Source organism: Coturnix japonica, chromosome 19, assembly GCF_001577835.2.
Source record: "Coturnix japonica isolate 7356 chromosome 19, Coturnix japonica 2.1, whole genome shotgun sequence".
Lineage (NCBI taxonomy): Eukaryota > Metazoa > Chordata > Aves > Galliformes > Phasianidae > Coturnix > Coturnix japonica.
Window position 1 is genome coordinate 93,254 of NC_029534.1, and position 18,082 is coordinate 111,335.

Below are 18,082 nucleotides of genomic sequence, written 5' to 3' on the forward strand. Positions count from 1 at the left end.
TCCTTCCCTCACCCTCCCTTGCTGATTAACCACCACACCACGGGGCTTAGTTGTGACCCTTTTCCCTTGTAACCAAAGCAGCTCTTTCATTTGCATTTTTGCTACTGATCTGATAACTCAATTAGGGAAACAGAATTCTGTTCCACCTCTGTGGGGCCTGGAAGCTCATTAACAATACCACCAGTCTGCAAGACGCTCAAAGCAGGCAATGCCAAAGTTCAGAACAGCTTGAGACTGATGCTGCCTGCCCTCAGAAGGTGATTCTCTGCAGCAGCCCCAGTCTCTCAGGCAGACAGGACAGCTGGGGGGAGCACAGCTACTGATGTGGGAGCCTGGGGCACATACACACTGCTCTGCTCAGAGCACCTTGAATCTCAGCACTGTGCAGCTGCAGCCATCCTGCTTCAAATGACAACACTTTCTCCCCCATTTTCCTAGCAAATGCACACACACTATATATATATATTTTTTATATCAAACATATTGGCAAATCAATGCTGACATTTCAGGTAGGGTGTGTAGACTCCGCTGTTACAGACCTTGTGCACCTTGCTGCAGGGCTCCCAGCTACAGCAAGCTCTGCTCCGGCGGAAATCCACCAGCTGAGCAGAGTGATGGAAAACAGGGATGAATAAGGTGGGATGTCACCTGGCCATCACCCTCAGCAGCCCCACAGCACACCCAGCCCGCAGCACAGTCGCTTCATCACCACTGATGTGAAGTGACACCATTGCAGAGCTCTGGCTGGAGGGACAGTGAGGGGATCTGCACCCGCAGGCGGTGGGGTGGAATGCAGCACTCACGGGCACAGCCGACCCATGCCACGTGCTGGGAACTAAAGGCACACCAGGGCAAACAAAGGGAAGCCGCTAACCAGGGCCTGCACCTTGGCTTGCTTAATGACCCAAGTAGGTCAAGCTTTTACAAAGCTCACCCCTATCTGAGCCCTCACAACTGCTGGAGTTTTAGGTGAGCCCCAAACACCCAGAGCCCCATGTGGGATTCACTTTGCAGCTGCACAGTGCAGTACACCCACAGCTCTCACCGTGTGATTTATGTGCTGAGAAGCTGCAATGAGCTCCTGCTCGTACCTCCTCCTTATCTTCTGTGGTCAGAAGCAGATTTCAGGGGGCTGCAATAGAATAAGATGACTCTAAACAAAGGTTGGATTTTTAGCACCCTCAGCCCTGAGAGGGGCAGTGGGGTCCCAGCCTGGAGCAGAACCCAGGGACACACAGAGCACCTCACCAAGAACAGGGCAGAAAGGAAGGGGAGAGACGCTTGCTTTGCTGTCCTGGCAGCCTGCACACCCTGCCCTGTGAGCAGCAGGGCACCCAGCAGCACTGCGGAGCGCAGCCCCCCCGGCCGCAGTCACGGCAGCGCTGGGGGCGGGAGCGACGAGCTGCGGGTGGGCGGCGCTGCAAGGAAATGAACGGCCGGGATCTGGGGGCGGGGGGGGGGGATGTTTTCTGTGCCAATATTCCCTCCCCAAACCGAGCGCTGAAAGATTCGGAACAGCATCACAACGCTGCAGCAATTCGAGCAGATCCACTTCAGTATTAACAGCTTTCTGTACAACAAACAGGATTATTTTCCAAATCTTCCTCTAAAAATATATTTCTTTACCACGCCGTAGTATCAGGCCACCCTTCCGCACGCTGTTTCTGAGCGCTGAATCCAATATTCCTCTCCGAGCCGAGAGCACAGGTTCTATTTCTGCTCAGATTTCTCCTCGCATCCCCCCGCAGCCCCCCGGGCTCCCTGTGAGCAGCGCAGCCGCAGTGCGCGCAGCGGGGTCAGGAGCAGCCGGGGGGCGCAGCGCCGGGGGAGGGCGGTGCAGGGGGGGAGCGGGGAGCGGGGAGCGGGGAGCACGACGTGCCGCAGCCCCGATACCTGCGGGCAGCAGGAGCTGCTGCTGGGCAGCACCGCCCCTTCACACCGCCACTGCACCCGCTGAGAGGGAAGCTGGGAGCCTCCTCCCTCTGCTTGGGGGCTGTCAGATCACAGAACGGCTCTGAATCCCATCAACGCGTCACCTGGTTTCCCCCACGCCACACAAAGGCACAGAGCACTTCTCCCTATAACTGCAAACCATGGCACCTTTCTTGCTGCCGGAGCAACAGCAGAAAACTGCTCTAAATGGCGATTTTAGGATTCCTAGCGTTTCTCCATGCTTCCAAACCTCTTCAGCACTGATGTCCTTCTCCATCACCCCGCTCCCTCCTACACCACCTCACTCCTCCTTCCCACCTGAAACACGGCAGTGCCGGCACAGGGAATACACAGCAGCCATTTCTCCAGCCACCCCATCCCAGATGGGTTTTCATCAGTAAATCCCCACCAGCTGTTTCCAATTCATCATCCCACACTCTGGGACTGACACAGTTACAGCTCCACAAAGCAGGTTCTGGTAACCCCCTGCAGTGGGGCCACCCCGCGGGCTGTGGGCAACTACAAGGTCCCCGGCTCCATCCTGCTGTCCCAGCCATGGCCACAGCCTGCACTGCTGCTCTCGGTGTGCCTGGAAAGCACAGAGCCCCCAGCCCTGCAATGCGCAGCAGTGCCCACGTAATCCCGGTAACAGGATTTACAGCTTGTTCACCTCAGCCTCACTAAACTCATTTTGGCAAATAACGGATTATCCCCGGCTGTCAACACCAAGACAAAGGAGATTTAGTGAGAGAAAGCCAAGGCACAGCTGTGCAGCGTGTGCTGGGTTTGGATGCGGTCTGTCTGCTGCAGGGATCACCTGCTGCCAGCCCGTCCCACCCCACGCAGTGGGATGCAGACCCACCCAGAGGCAGCTCTGCAAAGGCCACGCACACACCTTGCAAAAGGACTGTGATTTGGGCTAAAACAAACCCAAAATAATTACAGAGCAGACAATTGGGTTTTTTGGTTTTTGGTTTTTTTTTTGATGTTGCCAATGAATCAGACTACAGTTAATTGCTATTTACTCTGCATTCACTCAGTGTGGCAGATCACCCAGCAGCGCTCAGGATGACGGAGCAGAAAACAGAGACCACAAACCTGGGCATGTGAGGGGCTGTGTGCTGAGGGGGAATCTCAGCTGGCCCCGCATGTGATGCACCACAGGGGGCAGAAGCAAAGCACAGCTGTGCAGGGAAAGGGGAAACCGACACACCACAGCAAAGTGCAGGAGCTGAAGGCTGAGTGCACGGACATCCAGGTAAAATGGGGATACAGCTCTGCTGCAACAGACAGCTCCAAGGGGCAAGAGCAGCCCCCAGCAAATGGGGGGGGGCAGGTGGCAGGGGATGGGAAAGGGCAGAGATTGTGTAAAGCCCTTTCAAAAAGAACAGGCTGCTGCATGGACCCGACAGGATGAAGCCAGAAGGGCAAAGAGCTATTTAAGCTAAATATATTTGTTCTTGTGATGACGTCGGTATTTAAATTGATCATAAATAGACTCATGCTGGAAATGAGAAGATGGATCCTGACCACTGGAGGTTAAGTCCTGGAGCAGCCCTTCAACAGGAATTACTGGGACAAGAAACAAAACTATCTCAAGACAGAGCTGGAGAAAGGCAGGAATGCACAGAAGGGTTATGGGTTATAGAAAGCACCTTGGTGTGAGACAGAGGTGTGATGCAGTGAGCCAGGAGCAGCCCAGGGCACAACCCTCTCCATCCTCAGTGCACGGCAGGCATTCACAGTGTGGCACAGCGCTGGGCAGGGACCTGTGCTCTGCCCTGATGCTCAGAGTGCGGGCTGCCAGCTGTGATACACTGCCAAAGGACCTGGCGAGCAGCAAGGTTACCAACAGTGAAAGCATAGAGCCCCCTCAGAGGCGCACAGACAGCGCTGAGGCATTGAGGTGACCTAAAATCACCTTCTTAGCAGCAGACAGCTTTGCTTCAACATGTCAGACAGCCCAGCAGCTCCTATTCAACCCCCTGACCACCTAGAACAGCTCTCTGCAAACAGATGCTGTTAGGAACATGAGACCCCTCCCCAAATAATTTGCATCTCCTGCAGCACAAAGCTGAGCAAAGACCTGGGAGCTGCACCGGGGGAAATTCTGCCTCACTGCAGAGCAGCAATGGACCCACTGAGCGGTTTGAGATATCTGCCGGGTCTTCTGAAGCCTGCAGAGGGACTGAGCTGACAGGCTGAAAGACGCAACTTCAGATTGAAGATTTATGTTCCCGGAGGCAACTCATTCACCAAACAGCATCTCTTATATAACTCAGCACCAAGGAACTGCGGGCATGGAAGCGGAGAGGAAAGCTGTGCGCCAAGAAGATGAATGGCACAGAAGTCCCTCCCGACAGCTCCAGCAAAACATCATTTAATCCCTCTCCGTGAGGTGACTTAATATTCAAAGCCAACTCTTCTGGGAACCAGCCTGGCCCAAGCACCAAAGGCTAATGGCTTGCTGCAAGCACCACGAGGGGCAGCAGACGCAGCAGCTCACCAGAAAGGACTTTAAGAACAGATCTAGCAGGAACTGATTCAACTCAGAGGAGCAGCAGCAGCCCTTCTGTGTAGGCACACAGACCCAGTGCCCCTCCGAGCACCACACGCCTGCAGGTGAAGCTGCAGCAGTGCCTTGATGGTGCAGAGCTGCTTGGCAGGGAGGTGCTCCAGTCCCCCCCACCTCACTGGCATGATGGCAAAGCAAGGCAGATGCCCACCCACAGGGCACCAAAATAAGCACAGGCAGCAGCGGCACTGCAGCTCTGAGAACAGTCTGTGCAGCCAGAAGAGACCAGGGGATGGAGGAGAGGAATACAATGACATGAGTGCAGCCCAGCACCATGCAGGCAGGCATGGCAGGTGTCACACCACGCCCTGATCCCTCCACTTCACAAGGGCAGTACCTGTGCCCACCTGAGCACGGCCATCCACAAGGGAGGCTCTGGCAGAACTGTCCCTGCAAAGCCCCTCCTCTGTTAGATGCCCAGCAAACAACTCAGCCACTGTGCATCCATCCATCCATCCTCTTGGTGCTCCAGCAGCATTTCTAACCACCACTGATCGTTTCCCAGTTTAACAGCCCAGCTCTGCTCCCACCTTCTGAAGCCCTGCCCCAAGGCTGTGCAGCTCCAGCGTTCACTTCCCTGTGCTGTTCTGCACCTTCTTGCGCAGGAGCCAAACCACACACAGAGCCAGGCAGCAGCACCAGCAGCGCAGCTGCCTCCAGACAGCAACTACGAGTCTGTATTTTTTTTTCCTCAAACTCAGAGAAGTCATTTCCCACCGCCAGCTCCTAAAACACCAACCAAAACGCAGGGCTGAGCTCCAGCTCTTTTTGATCTGCCACTGCTTCCTGGTTTGTTACCTTCCAGCCCCACTGCACCTTCTCCATGAATGACAGTGTTACAAAACACAGATTACTTAACAATGCAGAGGCTCTTCTGTGCTGCCCAAATGGTTTCTGGCATCATACGCTGAATTTTCTGCAGTATCAAGGCAAGGTAATTTTGTAAAACAAAACCAGAGGCACTCCTGATGTTCCTGCTTCTAGAAGTCACACCAATGTCACAGTATCTTGTTCGCTGCAGACTTTCAAACAGATCATCCTTTGAGGCCATGAGTGCCCTTTGCAGCCTGAGCAGTGGCTCAGAGCTGAGCTGGTGCTGCTGCACGCTGCGTGAGCCCGGCAGTGGGAAGCAAAGCAGCGACAGCTCCTTCCAAACAGCACCCAAACAGAAACACTGCTAAGTCCTACAGTGCAATCACAGAGCAACAGAGCCTAGAGGACAGGCAAACAGCAGCCTGAGATATGGCTCTCCTCTTTGCAGCCGCCAAGTCCCTCTGCTGAGAACACCAGTTGCCTGCATCAAGCACCTGCAATGACCACCCCGGCACCTCAGCTGGCAGCCAGGGCATGGTCTGTATCCAAGGACAGCTTCAAGTCAGCAATGAGATGCCCTGAAGGATGGAGGGGACAGGGCCAGCCGCGCACACCTGCGGGCTCACAGGGCTGTACTGTTGGCTCCTGATGCCAAGTCAGCATGGACAGGCAGTGCTGGCTCTGCCTGCAGTTGGTGTAATGGATACAAATGGAGATGCAGAATAAGCACTTGGGCTGGGCAGAGCAAGAAAGCAGCCGCCCTGCCTCAAAATGCCACTGCTATTTTCAGCCTCTACACCGCCCTGTCCTTCAGGAATTCTCCACCAGCCTCTCTGAAACTTCACCTTCTCTCTCAAGGTTAGAAAGCCAGCAGGAATCCTTCCATCTCCTTTCTGTGTAGGTCTCATCCTTCCCTCACGTGGACTGCTGTACTGGGCTCACAAAGCAAGGTTCCTGGCCCCCAGCAGGGTGAGGAGCAGGCTGTCCCTCTGCAGCCCACGGGCACCAGGCAGAGCAGATCTCCCCATGCAGCTGTTGGTGAGCCCACATGGAGCAGAGGCAGCGGGACAGCAGCAGACACAGAGCAATAGGGGCAGAGCACAGCACTGCTCCCCTTGCTGCTCCGAGGGGAAAGGAGGAAGGGCAGGGTGAGGACAAGTGGTAATCACTGACAGCACTGTCACTGTGAGTAGTAGGCAATAAACCGCATTAGCCTCCCTTATGCTGGGTCTGTATTGCCCATAATGGCAGCTGACAGTGATCTCCCTCTCCTCATCTCAATTCCTTTTCATATTCTCTTCCCCCAGGCTTTTGAGGAGGGGAGGTGACAGAGCAGCGTGGTGGAACTGCGCTGCCCACCAACGTGAGACCCCTACAACTACTGACCACCTCAGGAACAGAGTTTTCCATCAATCACTGCCTGCAGACAAGGGGACTTCCACCTGCCTGCCCACCCCAAAAGCAGCCCCACGGCCAGCAGAGACACGAGCAGCTCCCAGCTCACTCACTCTCATCAGGGTTGGGTGAAGCAAGAATGGCACTGTGCTTCCTCTTCACTTCCTCCACATTCTCTGAAATTTTATCGATGAACCCTCGTATCTCTTCCACCTGTAGAGAAAGAAAAGAACACAGGACTACCATGAGAAGCTACTGAAAGGCAACCATGGCATGTCTGACCCCTAACAAAGGTCTTCCTGGGCGAGTGTTTTCCAGCTGGATTCTCACACTGCAGGGCTGACATGAAATCAAACTTTCTACATCACACCAACCAGCTTTGCAGTCAGAGCAAAGCAGTATAAGCTGTGGGTCCTGCATGCCTTGTGATAAACCAACAAACACCAGAGGCCTGTTTAAATGAGCATGAAATCTATGAATTTCCAGACTCCGCAGCTCTGACATGAAGCACATGGCTCAGGTTGCAACAGCACTGCTCAGCCCTGGCTCAGTCCCCCAGCCTTTGCTCCAAGGGCTGAGGACTCTTCTTTGTCCCTCACTCACGGTGGCAGCAAGGCCAAATGAGATGAGGTTTCTCCATGCTGGCGTCTTCCCTGCACCTCAAGGAAATGAGGAAGTGAGCCAGCATCATCAAGACTGGGAACCTCTACTTGTGCCTCTGCCTGCGGACACTCAGGTCTGTCTTCTTCAACTCACACCACTTTGCTCATCTTCATTCAACCACATGTCAGGTTTTTCATTCCACACTCTATTGCCTGCACAGATACATTTCTACACCCCCTACACACATGCCATGCTAAGGGTAGGCTAAAAAACCGCGTGCATGTCTCACTGCCACCCACATGCCATAAGACAACCTCTTGTTTGGTAACGAGAGGCACAAAATTAAATCAATCCCATGCAGAAAGTGCTACTCTGCAGAGGTGCCTTCAGGAGACACGTTAGAGCTTCTCTGCTCTGATGGCACTCTGGAGACACACATGCTGCAGCAAGAAAGCCTCCTACATGGCAGCCTGCGTCCACAGCCTCCCATGCTCCCACTGAGTGGTCAGCTGGCTCAGCTGCCCTGCTGCTTTCTTCAATAGCAGCCCTGGGGCCAGGGAAGACCAGCACAGAAACAGCTATTCAGTGCTCGGTGCAAGCCTGGGGACCTGGAGGCCGAGCAGCAGCAGAGCAGCATCAGTCGGGGCAGGACATCCAACCCCAAATGGACCACTGCCCGCCTGCCCTGGGAACCCACATCACTGGCACTTGTGATGACAGAGCTCTCACCTGTTCAAAGAACTCATCCATGAAGCGGTCCCTGTCCACACTGACAGTGACTTCATCATCGTCATCACTGTCCTTCGCCTGCAACAAGACAGAGAGAAGGATCAACAAGTTCTTCCTGCACACAGACAGACCCACCCAGGAGCTCCCCTCGGGCACACCACCCCCTGCCCCTTCCCTCAGCAGCTCCCAGCTGCTGGGACAGCACTGCCACACTCTGAGCAGCTCCACAGAGCAGATGGCATCCAGCTCCAGCAATAAAGACACAACGAACATCACTGTGCAGCAGGCTGTGCCAACCCTCAGCCTGCTGTGGCTACTGTAGGAGGCTGAAGATAGCCACACACCTCTGATGGGAGAACTGCAAGTGCTCACAGAGCTGTCCTCAGCTCCACAACAGCAGGAACGGGACAACAGGGCAGATGTTATGGAGCGTGGAAAAGATGGGACAAAGCAGAAAATACGCCCAAAGTGGCCAAAGCTCAGCAGGTAAAGGAGGTGAGGGGCCCTCAGCAACGCGCGCGTGTCGTTGTCACCTCGTGTCCCAGCAGGGCAGGGAACACAAACACACAGCGGGAAGAAAAATGAGTCTTCGTGCCCTCTGTATAAGAAGACATTTAAAAGACATCATCCAAAGAAGAGAGACGACAGAGGGAAATGGAAAAGTAATGGGGTGGAAAAGTTTCTTCATACTCTGTCTGCAGCAACAAGCGGGATGGGGAGGATCTAACAGTGACGACTGTCTTTGTTCATCTAATCATCTATTGCCACACTCTTTTCAGTCTGCCACCCTGCTCACTGCCCTGCGGTCCATTCACACATGCACAAACTTGGCCAGTACAGACAGGGGGAACTACAGGATTCCTCACCCTGAAATATGCCAGGTGACAGCCTGGCTTTTTTTTCCTCCTAAAACTGTCTTTTCCACCTATGATGGCTGAGTTAGGTGGAGCCCTCTAGAGCAGATCCCAGCTTTCTATTCTAGCCACTGCTCACAGCACCATCTGCTTTGGTAGCCATGAAAGCCATATCTAAAGATATCCGAGAGCTACTACGACATGACAGTCTGCCCCCAACAGGTACAAAGAGCAGCACTGCTGCCCAGACCCAGACCCCCATGTGCGAGTTCCCCATGGGGCCACACGGCAAACCCCAGGGATGATGGAGAAGGCTCCAGCAGCCAGCCTGGCAGTGCAGCACAGGAGAAGTTACAGCATCATCTCCCAGAGCCAGCAAAATGCTCTGGGATCCACGTTTGCATTTTGCTTTACACGTGACCACAAATCCCACTTCATTTGTGCTGTGCTTCATTTTCAGCATCAACCGTCTGCCACTAATTAAGACAGACGCGCTGCAGCACCGCCGGGGGAACCCCGCACCCAGCAGCAGCCACCTCGTGCCCCCCAGAGCTGCACCGAGCAGGGACATTTTGTCAGGAGATCTGCAGCTGAGCACAAGCAACGAGCACCTCTTCTGACTTCTTGTGCTGCTGTGACTCTGAACAGCACCAGAGGTCCTGATGTCCCCCAATACTCCCCTCCCTCACCCCCTCCTACAACGTGCTGTTATTTAGGGCAGGCACTGAGAACGGTGCTGCCCTGCTGTGTGTGGGGAGAGCAGCACAGGAGCCCGGCTGGGAAGAGGAAATTACATGGATGGAGCCTGATGGTGGGGAGGGCACGTGTCACTCCCACGAAGTCACTGCGGGCTGCATGAGGGCACCATCTGTCCCAGCCACGTCACTGGAAGCACCCTCTGTGCTGCGCCACGTCCAGCACGCAGCGCCCAGCTGACTGCCCAGCCCCAGGGACAGGAAGGAGCAGCAGCAGCCCCTGGGTACCTGCGAGGCTCAGGAGGGCTCTGCAAGGACAGAGCTGTCCCCAGGTGAGCAGAGCACTCCTCAGCTCCCAGCGATCTGCAGCAGCACAGCTTGGAGCACAGGTCACACCTCGCCCTGTCTCACTCCCGCAGCACCGCACTGCAGGCACTGTCACCCCAGGGCTGAAGCAGCTTCCCTTACACTGCTGCCAAAACAGACACAAATCTGAGCAAACTGCCCCACGGAAACCTAAGCATCGTCCCGAGGGGCAGCATGTGGATTCCTCACCAAGAGCTGCGGCAAAAGATTTCCCAGTGTGGCCACCCCATGTTCCCAAAGCGGTTGTCAGACACGTGCAAAGCTCTGGTCTAGGTCCAAGCGGGGTCAGCTCGTCAACACAATAGCCCCAGTGACATGCAGGGAGCAGCTGGCGCAGGAGGCAGAGCTGCACCACAAGGCTCAGCAGGGCTGGGGAGGGCGCCCAGCACCCCACGCTTCCCAGCGTTTGGTAATGGGGACGCTGCTAATACATTCATAGTGAGCAGGTTACATCCCTCTGCTTCCAACAAGCTTCATTTCTGAAAGATGGCTGAGAAGGACAAACCCACTGAACAAGCTGGAAGCCTGCTGCTCCACACGGAAAACCAAGAGGCAGCAGGCAGGGAGAGCTGTGACATGACGGTAACAAGGTCTCTATTATCTCTGCAGCAGTCACACGCAAACTCATCCCCTGCTCTGTGCCGTGAGCGCTGCAGATCGATTTCACCGCATCCGGATGCATTTGAGGAGCCAGCAGCAGAACCTCACAAGGCCATGGTGGGCTCAGTGGCCCAGGGGGTGGCACAAACCCACCGGCTGCCCCAGCCATGGAAGACAACCTCCTCCTAGGCAAGGCCACAGTGAGCAACACGCAGCCGGAGTCGACAGCCACCCTGTGCCAGCACAGCTGCAGGGCCAGCACCACGTGCCACCCCGTGTCACCGCAGGAGGTAATGCAAGCTTTATGGAAGCACAGAAGGTCAGAAAACGGCCACAGCAGCACCTACCCCCTTAAGAAGGCCATTACACTGGCTTTTCCCTTGGAAATGCAGGCTGCTGCTCTCCCGTTCTCACTGAACGGACACCTCTGCAGCACAGTCTGCTGAGCTGCACACACATGTCCAAAAACCATTTGGCTCTTCCTGCCTCTGAGCCCAGGAGCCCCCAGAATCCCCTTCAGCTGCCAGAGAGCTCCTGCCACCCTCCGCTGGCTATGCAGCTCCAGCTCCTGGCCATGCACGTCGCTGTGAAGATGGATGAGGTCAGAATAATTCAGTGATGAGCCGCAAGAAAAATCTACTCTCAGCCATCTTAAAAGCCTACCAGCACCACCGCACACAAACAGCAGGCTGCATCCCAGCCCGGCTGCACACACAGCTCTGCCGTGCTCAGGAGCACATGGGCAGGTCACTGAAGCTCTGCTCCATACAAACATGGTTCCAAGAAGCGCTGTATATATATATATATATATATATATATATATATATATACAGTACAGCTAGAGAGCATAATAAATGGAGTATTTCACAGCCCTGGATATCTTATAGCATGTAGGCCATTATTTAGTTATCACAGAAAGGCCCAGGTTGGAGTGAACTGTAAAGACCATCCAGCACCATCCCTGCATGGGCTGAGTGTCCCCCAGCTGAGGCTGCCCACAGCCCTTCTGTGGCCTGGGGCACCTCCAGGGATGGGACACCCACAGCTCTGGGCAGTGTCCACCAACGCCATCACTCCATCACTGAAGGCCGCCAGGTGGGTCAGCCATGCTCTGCCCCTGCTGCAGCTGTGCCAGCTGCCCGACGTCACCTCCTCATCTCCCCTGTGCCCCACGTCTCCTCCGTGGTGCTCCCAGGCACAGAGCTGGGGCTCACGAGGTCGCAGTTCCCCAGACATCCCTTTCCGGAATACGGCAACAATGTTTCCCTTCTTCCAGTCCCCGGAGCCTTCAGCTGACAGCCACAACATTTCAGATGTGATGGAGAGCAGCTCAGCACCCACACCAGGCAGCTCCCAAAGGACCCTTCTGTTACATCCAATTCCAGCATTACTGAAACCAGCCCGTATTTTGGACCAGCAACTTTTGATGAATAAATGTTGAAGGCAAAACTGACTACTGCTCACCAGCATCCGCGTGAGTCATCACGTGTTTCCAGTTTCCAACACCAGCAGCACAGCAGAGCACAAGATTTCCAGGAGTTTTGTCCTTTAGGTGTTCATTTTCATCATTGCAGAATTACATTACCAACCTTTGGCTGGAAGCCCGACGGCTCTGTCGGAGCTCTGGCCAACTCCTCCGGAGTCTTTCTGGAAGGAGCAATGCTCCATCCCACCCAGCAGCTAAAGGCAGCCAGGTGCATTCATGATGCCACAAAGCCTTCCAGGATACCCCAGTGCTATGATGAGTACCAACAGCTCAGAGCACGGGCTCAGCGTGGCAAGAAGGTGCTCTCCATCCCCCAGCACAGATAAGGCTGAGGTAGGGCTGCAGCTCAGAGCAGCTCTGCCCCACAGACCTCCACCAAGGGACTGTCCCTGCTCATCCTCCCTCAAACACATCCCTGGAAGCATTCAAGGCCAGGCTGGTCTGGTGGTTGGTGACCCTGCACATAGCAAGGAGGTTGAAACTCCTTGACCGTGATCGTTGTGGTCATTTTCAACCCAGGCCATTCCATGACTCTATGAACACAGATTTACTCTGAAACACTGGAGAAATGGAAATGTTCCCCTTCTGCTTTCTCCCACTGCTCACTTCTCTGGGAAAGACATGAAAGCCAGCGCAGCCTACAACACCCACATCCCTCCCATCAGACATTGCCGCCTATAAACACAGTGATGAAATTTCTTGGGTGCTCTCATCTAGATTGTAAAGGAAACAGCACCATCCATGAAAGACATCAGCCCTCCCAGAAGGCAGAGCTGAAATGTCTCCTGGCAAAATGAACATTTGTTTTGTGCATTGCATGCTGCACGTCTGACAGGTCCCACTGGAAGATCTGAAAGCAACAGAAGACAAAAGGAAGGCTTAATGCTAAAGAATTTGTAACAGACATCGCAGCAGAAGCACTGTAGGAAGGGAAACTGCCAGTGCCAGGATGGGAGCAAATTGCAGCACAGGAGGTTCCCCACACCGTCAGGGAGCATTGCTGTGCAGACAGAGGGACCTGAGAGCTTTGGACTTTCCTCTGTTGAGATGGTAAGAAGCTGCCTGGACATGTACATGGGCACCCAATGTGGGTGCCCCTGCATGGACCACATGGATCCAATATTGAGAAGTGGGACCACATGAACCATCTGAGGTTTAACAAGGCCAAGTGCTTGGTGCTGCTCCTGGGTAGGGGCAATGCCAGGTATGTGTTCAGAATGGGGGAAGAACTCCTTGAGAGCAGCCCTGCAGAGAAGGAATTGGGGTTCTGGGAAGGGAGAGCTGACCAGAGCCAGCAGCGTGCAGCCCAGAGAGCTGCCAGCAGCCCGGGCTGCATCAGCAGAGGGGTGGCAGCAGGCAGGGAGGGGACTGTCCCCCTCTGCTCTGCCCTTGTGAGGCTCCATCTGGAGTATTGTGTCCAAGCCTGGGGCTCCCAGCACAAGAAAGACGTGGGGCTGATGGAGCAGGTTCAGAGAAGGGCAAGAGGGTGCTGAGAGGGCTGGAGCACCTCTGCTGTGCTGACAGGATGAGGGAGCTGGGGATGTTCTGCCTGGAGAAGAGAGGAGACCTTGTGCAGCCTCCCAGCCCCTAACAGGGTCTACAGAAATGCTGTGTAAGGACTCTTTATCAAGGAACACAGTTAGATGACAAGAAGTTCTATACTAAAAGAGAGGAGATTTAGGTTAGATGTGAGGAAGAAATTCTTCACCTAGAGAGGTGCTGCGCCGCTACCCTGAGCTGTGGGTGCCCCATCCCTGGAGGTGCCCCAGGCCACGATGGACCCTGGGCAGCCGCAGCTGGGGGGCACCCAGCCCATGGCAGAAGGGGGCGGGGGGAGCGTTGAGGGGTTGTGAGGTCCCTTCCGACCCAACCACGCTGTAACTCCATGACGCAGAGATCCTCGCCTGCCTCAGCCGCTCTGCCCCACCTCGAGCAGCTGCTGAAGACAGCAGTCCTGCCTGCAGCGGCTCTGCAGCCCTTCCATCCCTCCTGCTTCAGAAACGGCTCTCGCCATGTTTCTGTACCAATGCTCTCCTTCCTGGCCCAATGCCTGGGCTGGTATTTACAGCACACGCTTGTTTCTGTTTCCTGCGCCGCACCGCTCCATTTGCTGTCCGCTCTCCATGGCTTTGCTCTGAGGGTGACCCCACGGCCGCTGCTCAGAGGACGCTGCCTGCACCCACTGCAGCTGCTGGGGCTGGCGCTGGGGCTTCCCTCCTCCTTTTTGTTAGCACACATAATTTTCTGGAAGTAGCAATTTATCACAGTACTTAGCTTAATGAGCCTTACTGTACGTATTCTGCCCGTAGTGATCATTTTGCATATTTCCTGAGCAATCTTGTTAGCAGGGAGATACATGGCAAAACAAACATTTGTACAGCTTCCGAGCAGCTCGCACAAAGGCAAAGACACTCACAGTTAAAGCAAGGGCTGGGCTGAGCCTCCATGGCACACGGTGTGTCGCAGCCCTCCAGCACAGCAGCTCAGAGGGGACGTGGTGGGGCGAAGCAGTGACACCCTGCGCAGTGTGCTGCCTGGTGCTGCCTGCAGAGCACAGCTGCTCCCCCAGTGCTCCCCCATCATCTTGCTCCCATACAACACTCCCAGTGCCCAGGCAGGCAGTAGAAGGAGCAGGGCTGAACAACTAACACCACCCTTCAGGTTGGAGAGCGTGAAAGAACTGCACACCACCAAGAGGGTTAAAAAACAAAAGGAATACAGCACTGATATAAGTACATAGATCCATTCCCGGGGTTAACGGCGCCTTCTGCGTACCAAGAGCCGGCACTGTGGGCCACAAGGATGCTCACATGGAGAACAGGGGCACAGGGCTCTGCTACAAAAAGCAACTTTGGTCAACTCTGCTGTAAGCGCGGACCTGAGAGGCATCTCTGCAGCGTTCCCCGCAGCACAGCCCAGCACAGCAGGGACAGACACTGAGCCCACCCAGCACTGCCTGCCCCGAGCACCGCACCACGCAGCTCCTCGTGGGGGGCACAGTTATGGCCCGTCGGGGTGGGCTTTATCCAGCCCCATTGGAAGCCAACAACCAGCAGTCACCGAGGAGCTACAGACACGAACCGCGTTTCCGACTGCACGCAGCCCAGTCAAAGGGGCTCCTCCAGCACTCCCCACCTCACCTCATTCAGGCTCCCCCATCTGACCCCATTCCCTCTCTGTGACCAGCGCTACGCAGGGACAGTTGAGGCGCTGCCCCCAAACGGCGCCGTGGGGCGCTCAGCAGCGGCCCCGCACCACCCGCCGTACCCCGCCCCGCACCGCCCCTGCGGGCACGCGGTGCTGCCACGGAGCGGGGATCTCCCGCAGGAGAGAGGCGAAATCGCGCCCTGATGAAGCTCTTATTTATTTATTTATTTTGTTGGTTTTTTTTCGTCTTCCTCCATCTCACGTCCAACACGCAGCGGAACACGGAGATGCTCCGGCGCTCCACGCACCGTCAGCGCCGCTCCGGGCGGACATGGGCGCGGGCCCCGCAGGGAGGACAGAGGCACGAGTCGGTCCGCTGTCACCGAACAGACATTTCCCAGCACGGACCAGAGCCGCGAAGGGACAGAGACAGAGACAGAGACAGAGACAGGGACAGAGACAGAGACAGAGACAGAGACAGAGACAGGGACAGAGACAGAGACAGGCGCAGGGACAGCTCCGCGCTGCGGGGCCGCAGCGTGACATCAGCGGAGCGATGAGAACCGAAGCGCAAAATGGGCGCAGGGGCCGCGGAGAGACACGACCCGACCCGGCCCCGCAACGCCCCGCACCGCAACGCCGCTGTGACCGCGAGGAGCGGCGCCGACCGCGGGGGGAGCGCGACGCAGAGCAGCCCCCATCCCATCCATCCATCCCATCCCATCCCATCCCATCCCATCCCATCCCATCCCATCCCATCCCATCCCCTTCCCATCCCATCCCCTTCCCTCCCTGTCTGGGAGCGCCCCGCATCCCGCACTCACGGCGCGCAGTTCCCCGGTGCGGTCCTTCATCGTTCCCCGCTCCGAACGGCCACGCGGGGGGGCGGGCGGGCGCGGCACATGCGCGCAGAGCGGCGGAGCGGCGCGGAACGGCCCCGCGGCCGGCTGGGAGCGGCGGGGGAGTCACGTGGTGGGGGCGGCACCGGGGGAGGGGGCGGCACGCGGGGGGTGCGGGGCGGTGCGGGGGGAGAAGCCGCCCCCGGTGCCGCCGCCCCCGCGGCGCTGCCGGTTACGTGACGTGGCTGCGGAGTCGCCGCCGTCCCGCCCCCCCCCTCCCCCGCGATGGGCTTTTGTCCTCCGCCGGACGCGGCCCCGCTCGGGGCGTCCCGGCCCCGGGGGCGTTTCTGAGCGCCCCGATTTACGCCGCGTCTGTCTGCGCTGAGCGCAACCCGGGCGCGGCGCTGCGGACGAGGGGCGCATCCCTGCCCGCACTGCTGGGCTGTGTGCGGGGCTGTGTGTGTGCGGGGCTGTGTGTGTGCAGGGCTGTGTGTGTGCACGGCTGTGTGTGTGCGGGGCTGTGTGTGTGCGGGGCTGTGTGTGTGCGGGGCTGTGTGCGGGGCTGTGTGCAGGGCTGTCTGTCTACAGAGCTACCAGGACGTGCTGCCGGCTCGTGCCGCTCCATCCTTCCAGCCCCCATGTCCCCACGTCAGCACCTCCCCCATCTCGGCTCCGCGGCCTCAGCCCCCCCCATGGTCGCGCAGCGCTGTCCCCCCACCCTCCCCAGACCGGTACTGCCGCCCCCCGAGGCGCAGCGGCGGATCCCGCAGCCGGGCGCAGCCGCACGTCGAATAACGGAGCGCCCGGGGAGGGCCGCGCCCGGCACCCGCTGTGCCGAGGGACGCGCGGTGCGATGCCGTCCTCTGCCCGGGGCACCGCGGGGCGGCCGGGCGCCGTGAGCGACGTGCGGGACAGTGTGCGGGGGGAAAACGCGACGCCGAGAGCTGCGGGCGGTGAGGGAAGGATCCCGTGAGTCCAGAAGGGCGTCCGTGCGGTGCGAGCAAAAGGGAAGAGCTGCGCCCCGTGCCTACAAAACATCTGGGAGGGACGATCTGTGGTCTCCATCTGTCTCCATCTTCGTTTCAAGATCAGTTGAACAAACATCTCTCGGGGCGATTTGGGGTGATCTGAACTGAGCCGACACACGGATCCATCTGGATCCCCCCAGGGGTGAGGACACACCGCGGGAAACGCACCTTCCCACTGTCCTCATTCCCACAGCTCTGCGAAGCACAAACCCACCCGGACACCCGAGCAGGAATCCCTCCCACTGCAGAAATCCTCACAACCATTTGGAGAGTCAGATTTTATTTTTTTCCGGCATTTAAGACGCTGTGAATTAATCACAGTCCGTCACCGCGTCAGCCCCATCTGATTTCCTGCGCTGCCCGAGCACGAGGCCGCGCCAGGTGGGAGGATTCAAAGACCTGCGTAAGGAGCCTCGCCCGAACCAAAGCGGTTCCGAGGCCGAAGGAGCCGTTTCTCTTCTGACCGGTCCGACGCACTGTGCCACCTCTCCGCGCAGCTCCGCTCTGACGCACGCTGAAATGTCGGGTTTGGCTTCAGAGAACGCAGGCGGCGTCTCGAAGAGACAACGAGCATCACGGGCGGCGGGCAGAGCCGGCGCTGCTCACTCACCTCGGCGCCACGAGCGGCCACGAGCGGCCACGAGCGGCCTCTCCCTCCCCACGCACCGCAGTGACCCATCTCGGCCCGCCCCATCCCGCCCGGAGCCGCAGCACCGCCGAGCCCGCAGAGCCGGCCCGCAATGCCGCCCTCAATGCCTCCCGCAGGACCTCCCGCAATGCCGCCCTCAGTGCCGCCCGCAGCACACTCGCGGGGCCGGGATGGGCCGGAGGGACGCGGCAGCCCCGCTGGCACATCGCGCTTTGAGGTTCTCGCACCCCTCGTCTTCCTCCGTTGAGTAAAATCTATTGCCGGGATCTGGCGGCGCTGCAAAGCCGCCCCCCCCCGCCGCGCAAATGACTCATTTCCAGTTTGTTCCGTTCTGTTCACGCCGGGATCTCCGAGGGCTCCGCTCTTCATCC

The 18,082-nt window shown here is 57.3% G+C and overlaps 1 protein-coding gene across 1 annotated transcript in view; it reads right to left on the bottom strand.

Annotated features, from left to right (window-relative positions):
* STX1A (syntaxin 1A) overlaps nt 1-16,147 on the bottom strand; it is a 32,646-nt gene extending 16,499 nt beyond the window's left edge. Inside the window, exons 1-3 of the mRNA XM_015880922.2 lie at nt 16,020-16,147; nt 8,048-8,125; nt 6,829-6,928 (exon numbers count right to left, since the gene is read on the bottom strand). Coding sequence (XP_015736408.1) covers nt 6,829-6,928; nt 8,048-8,125; nt 16,020-16,049 — 208 coding nt within the window. The 5' untranslated portion in view covers nt 16,050-16,147. The remainder of the gene's footprint in view (nt 1-6,828; nt 6,929-8,047; nt 8,126-16,019) is intronic.
* Nucleotides 16,148-18,082: the final 1,935 nt, after the last annotated feature.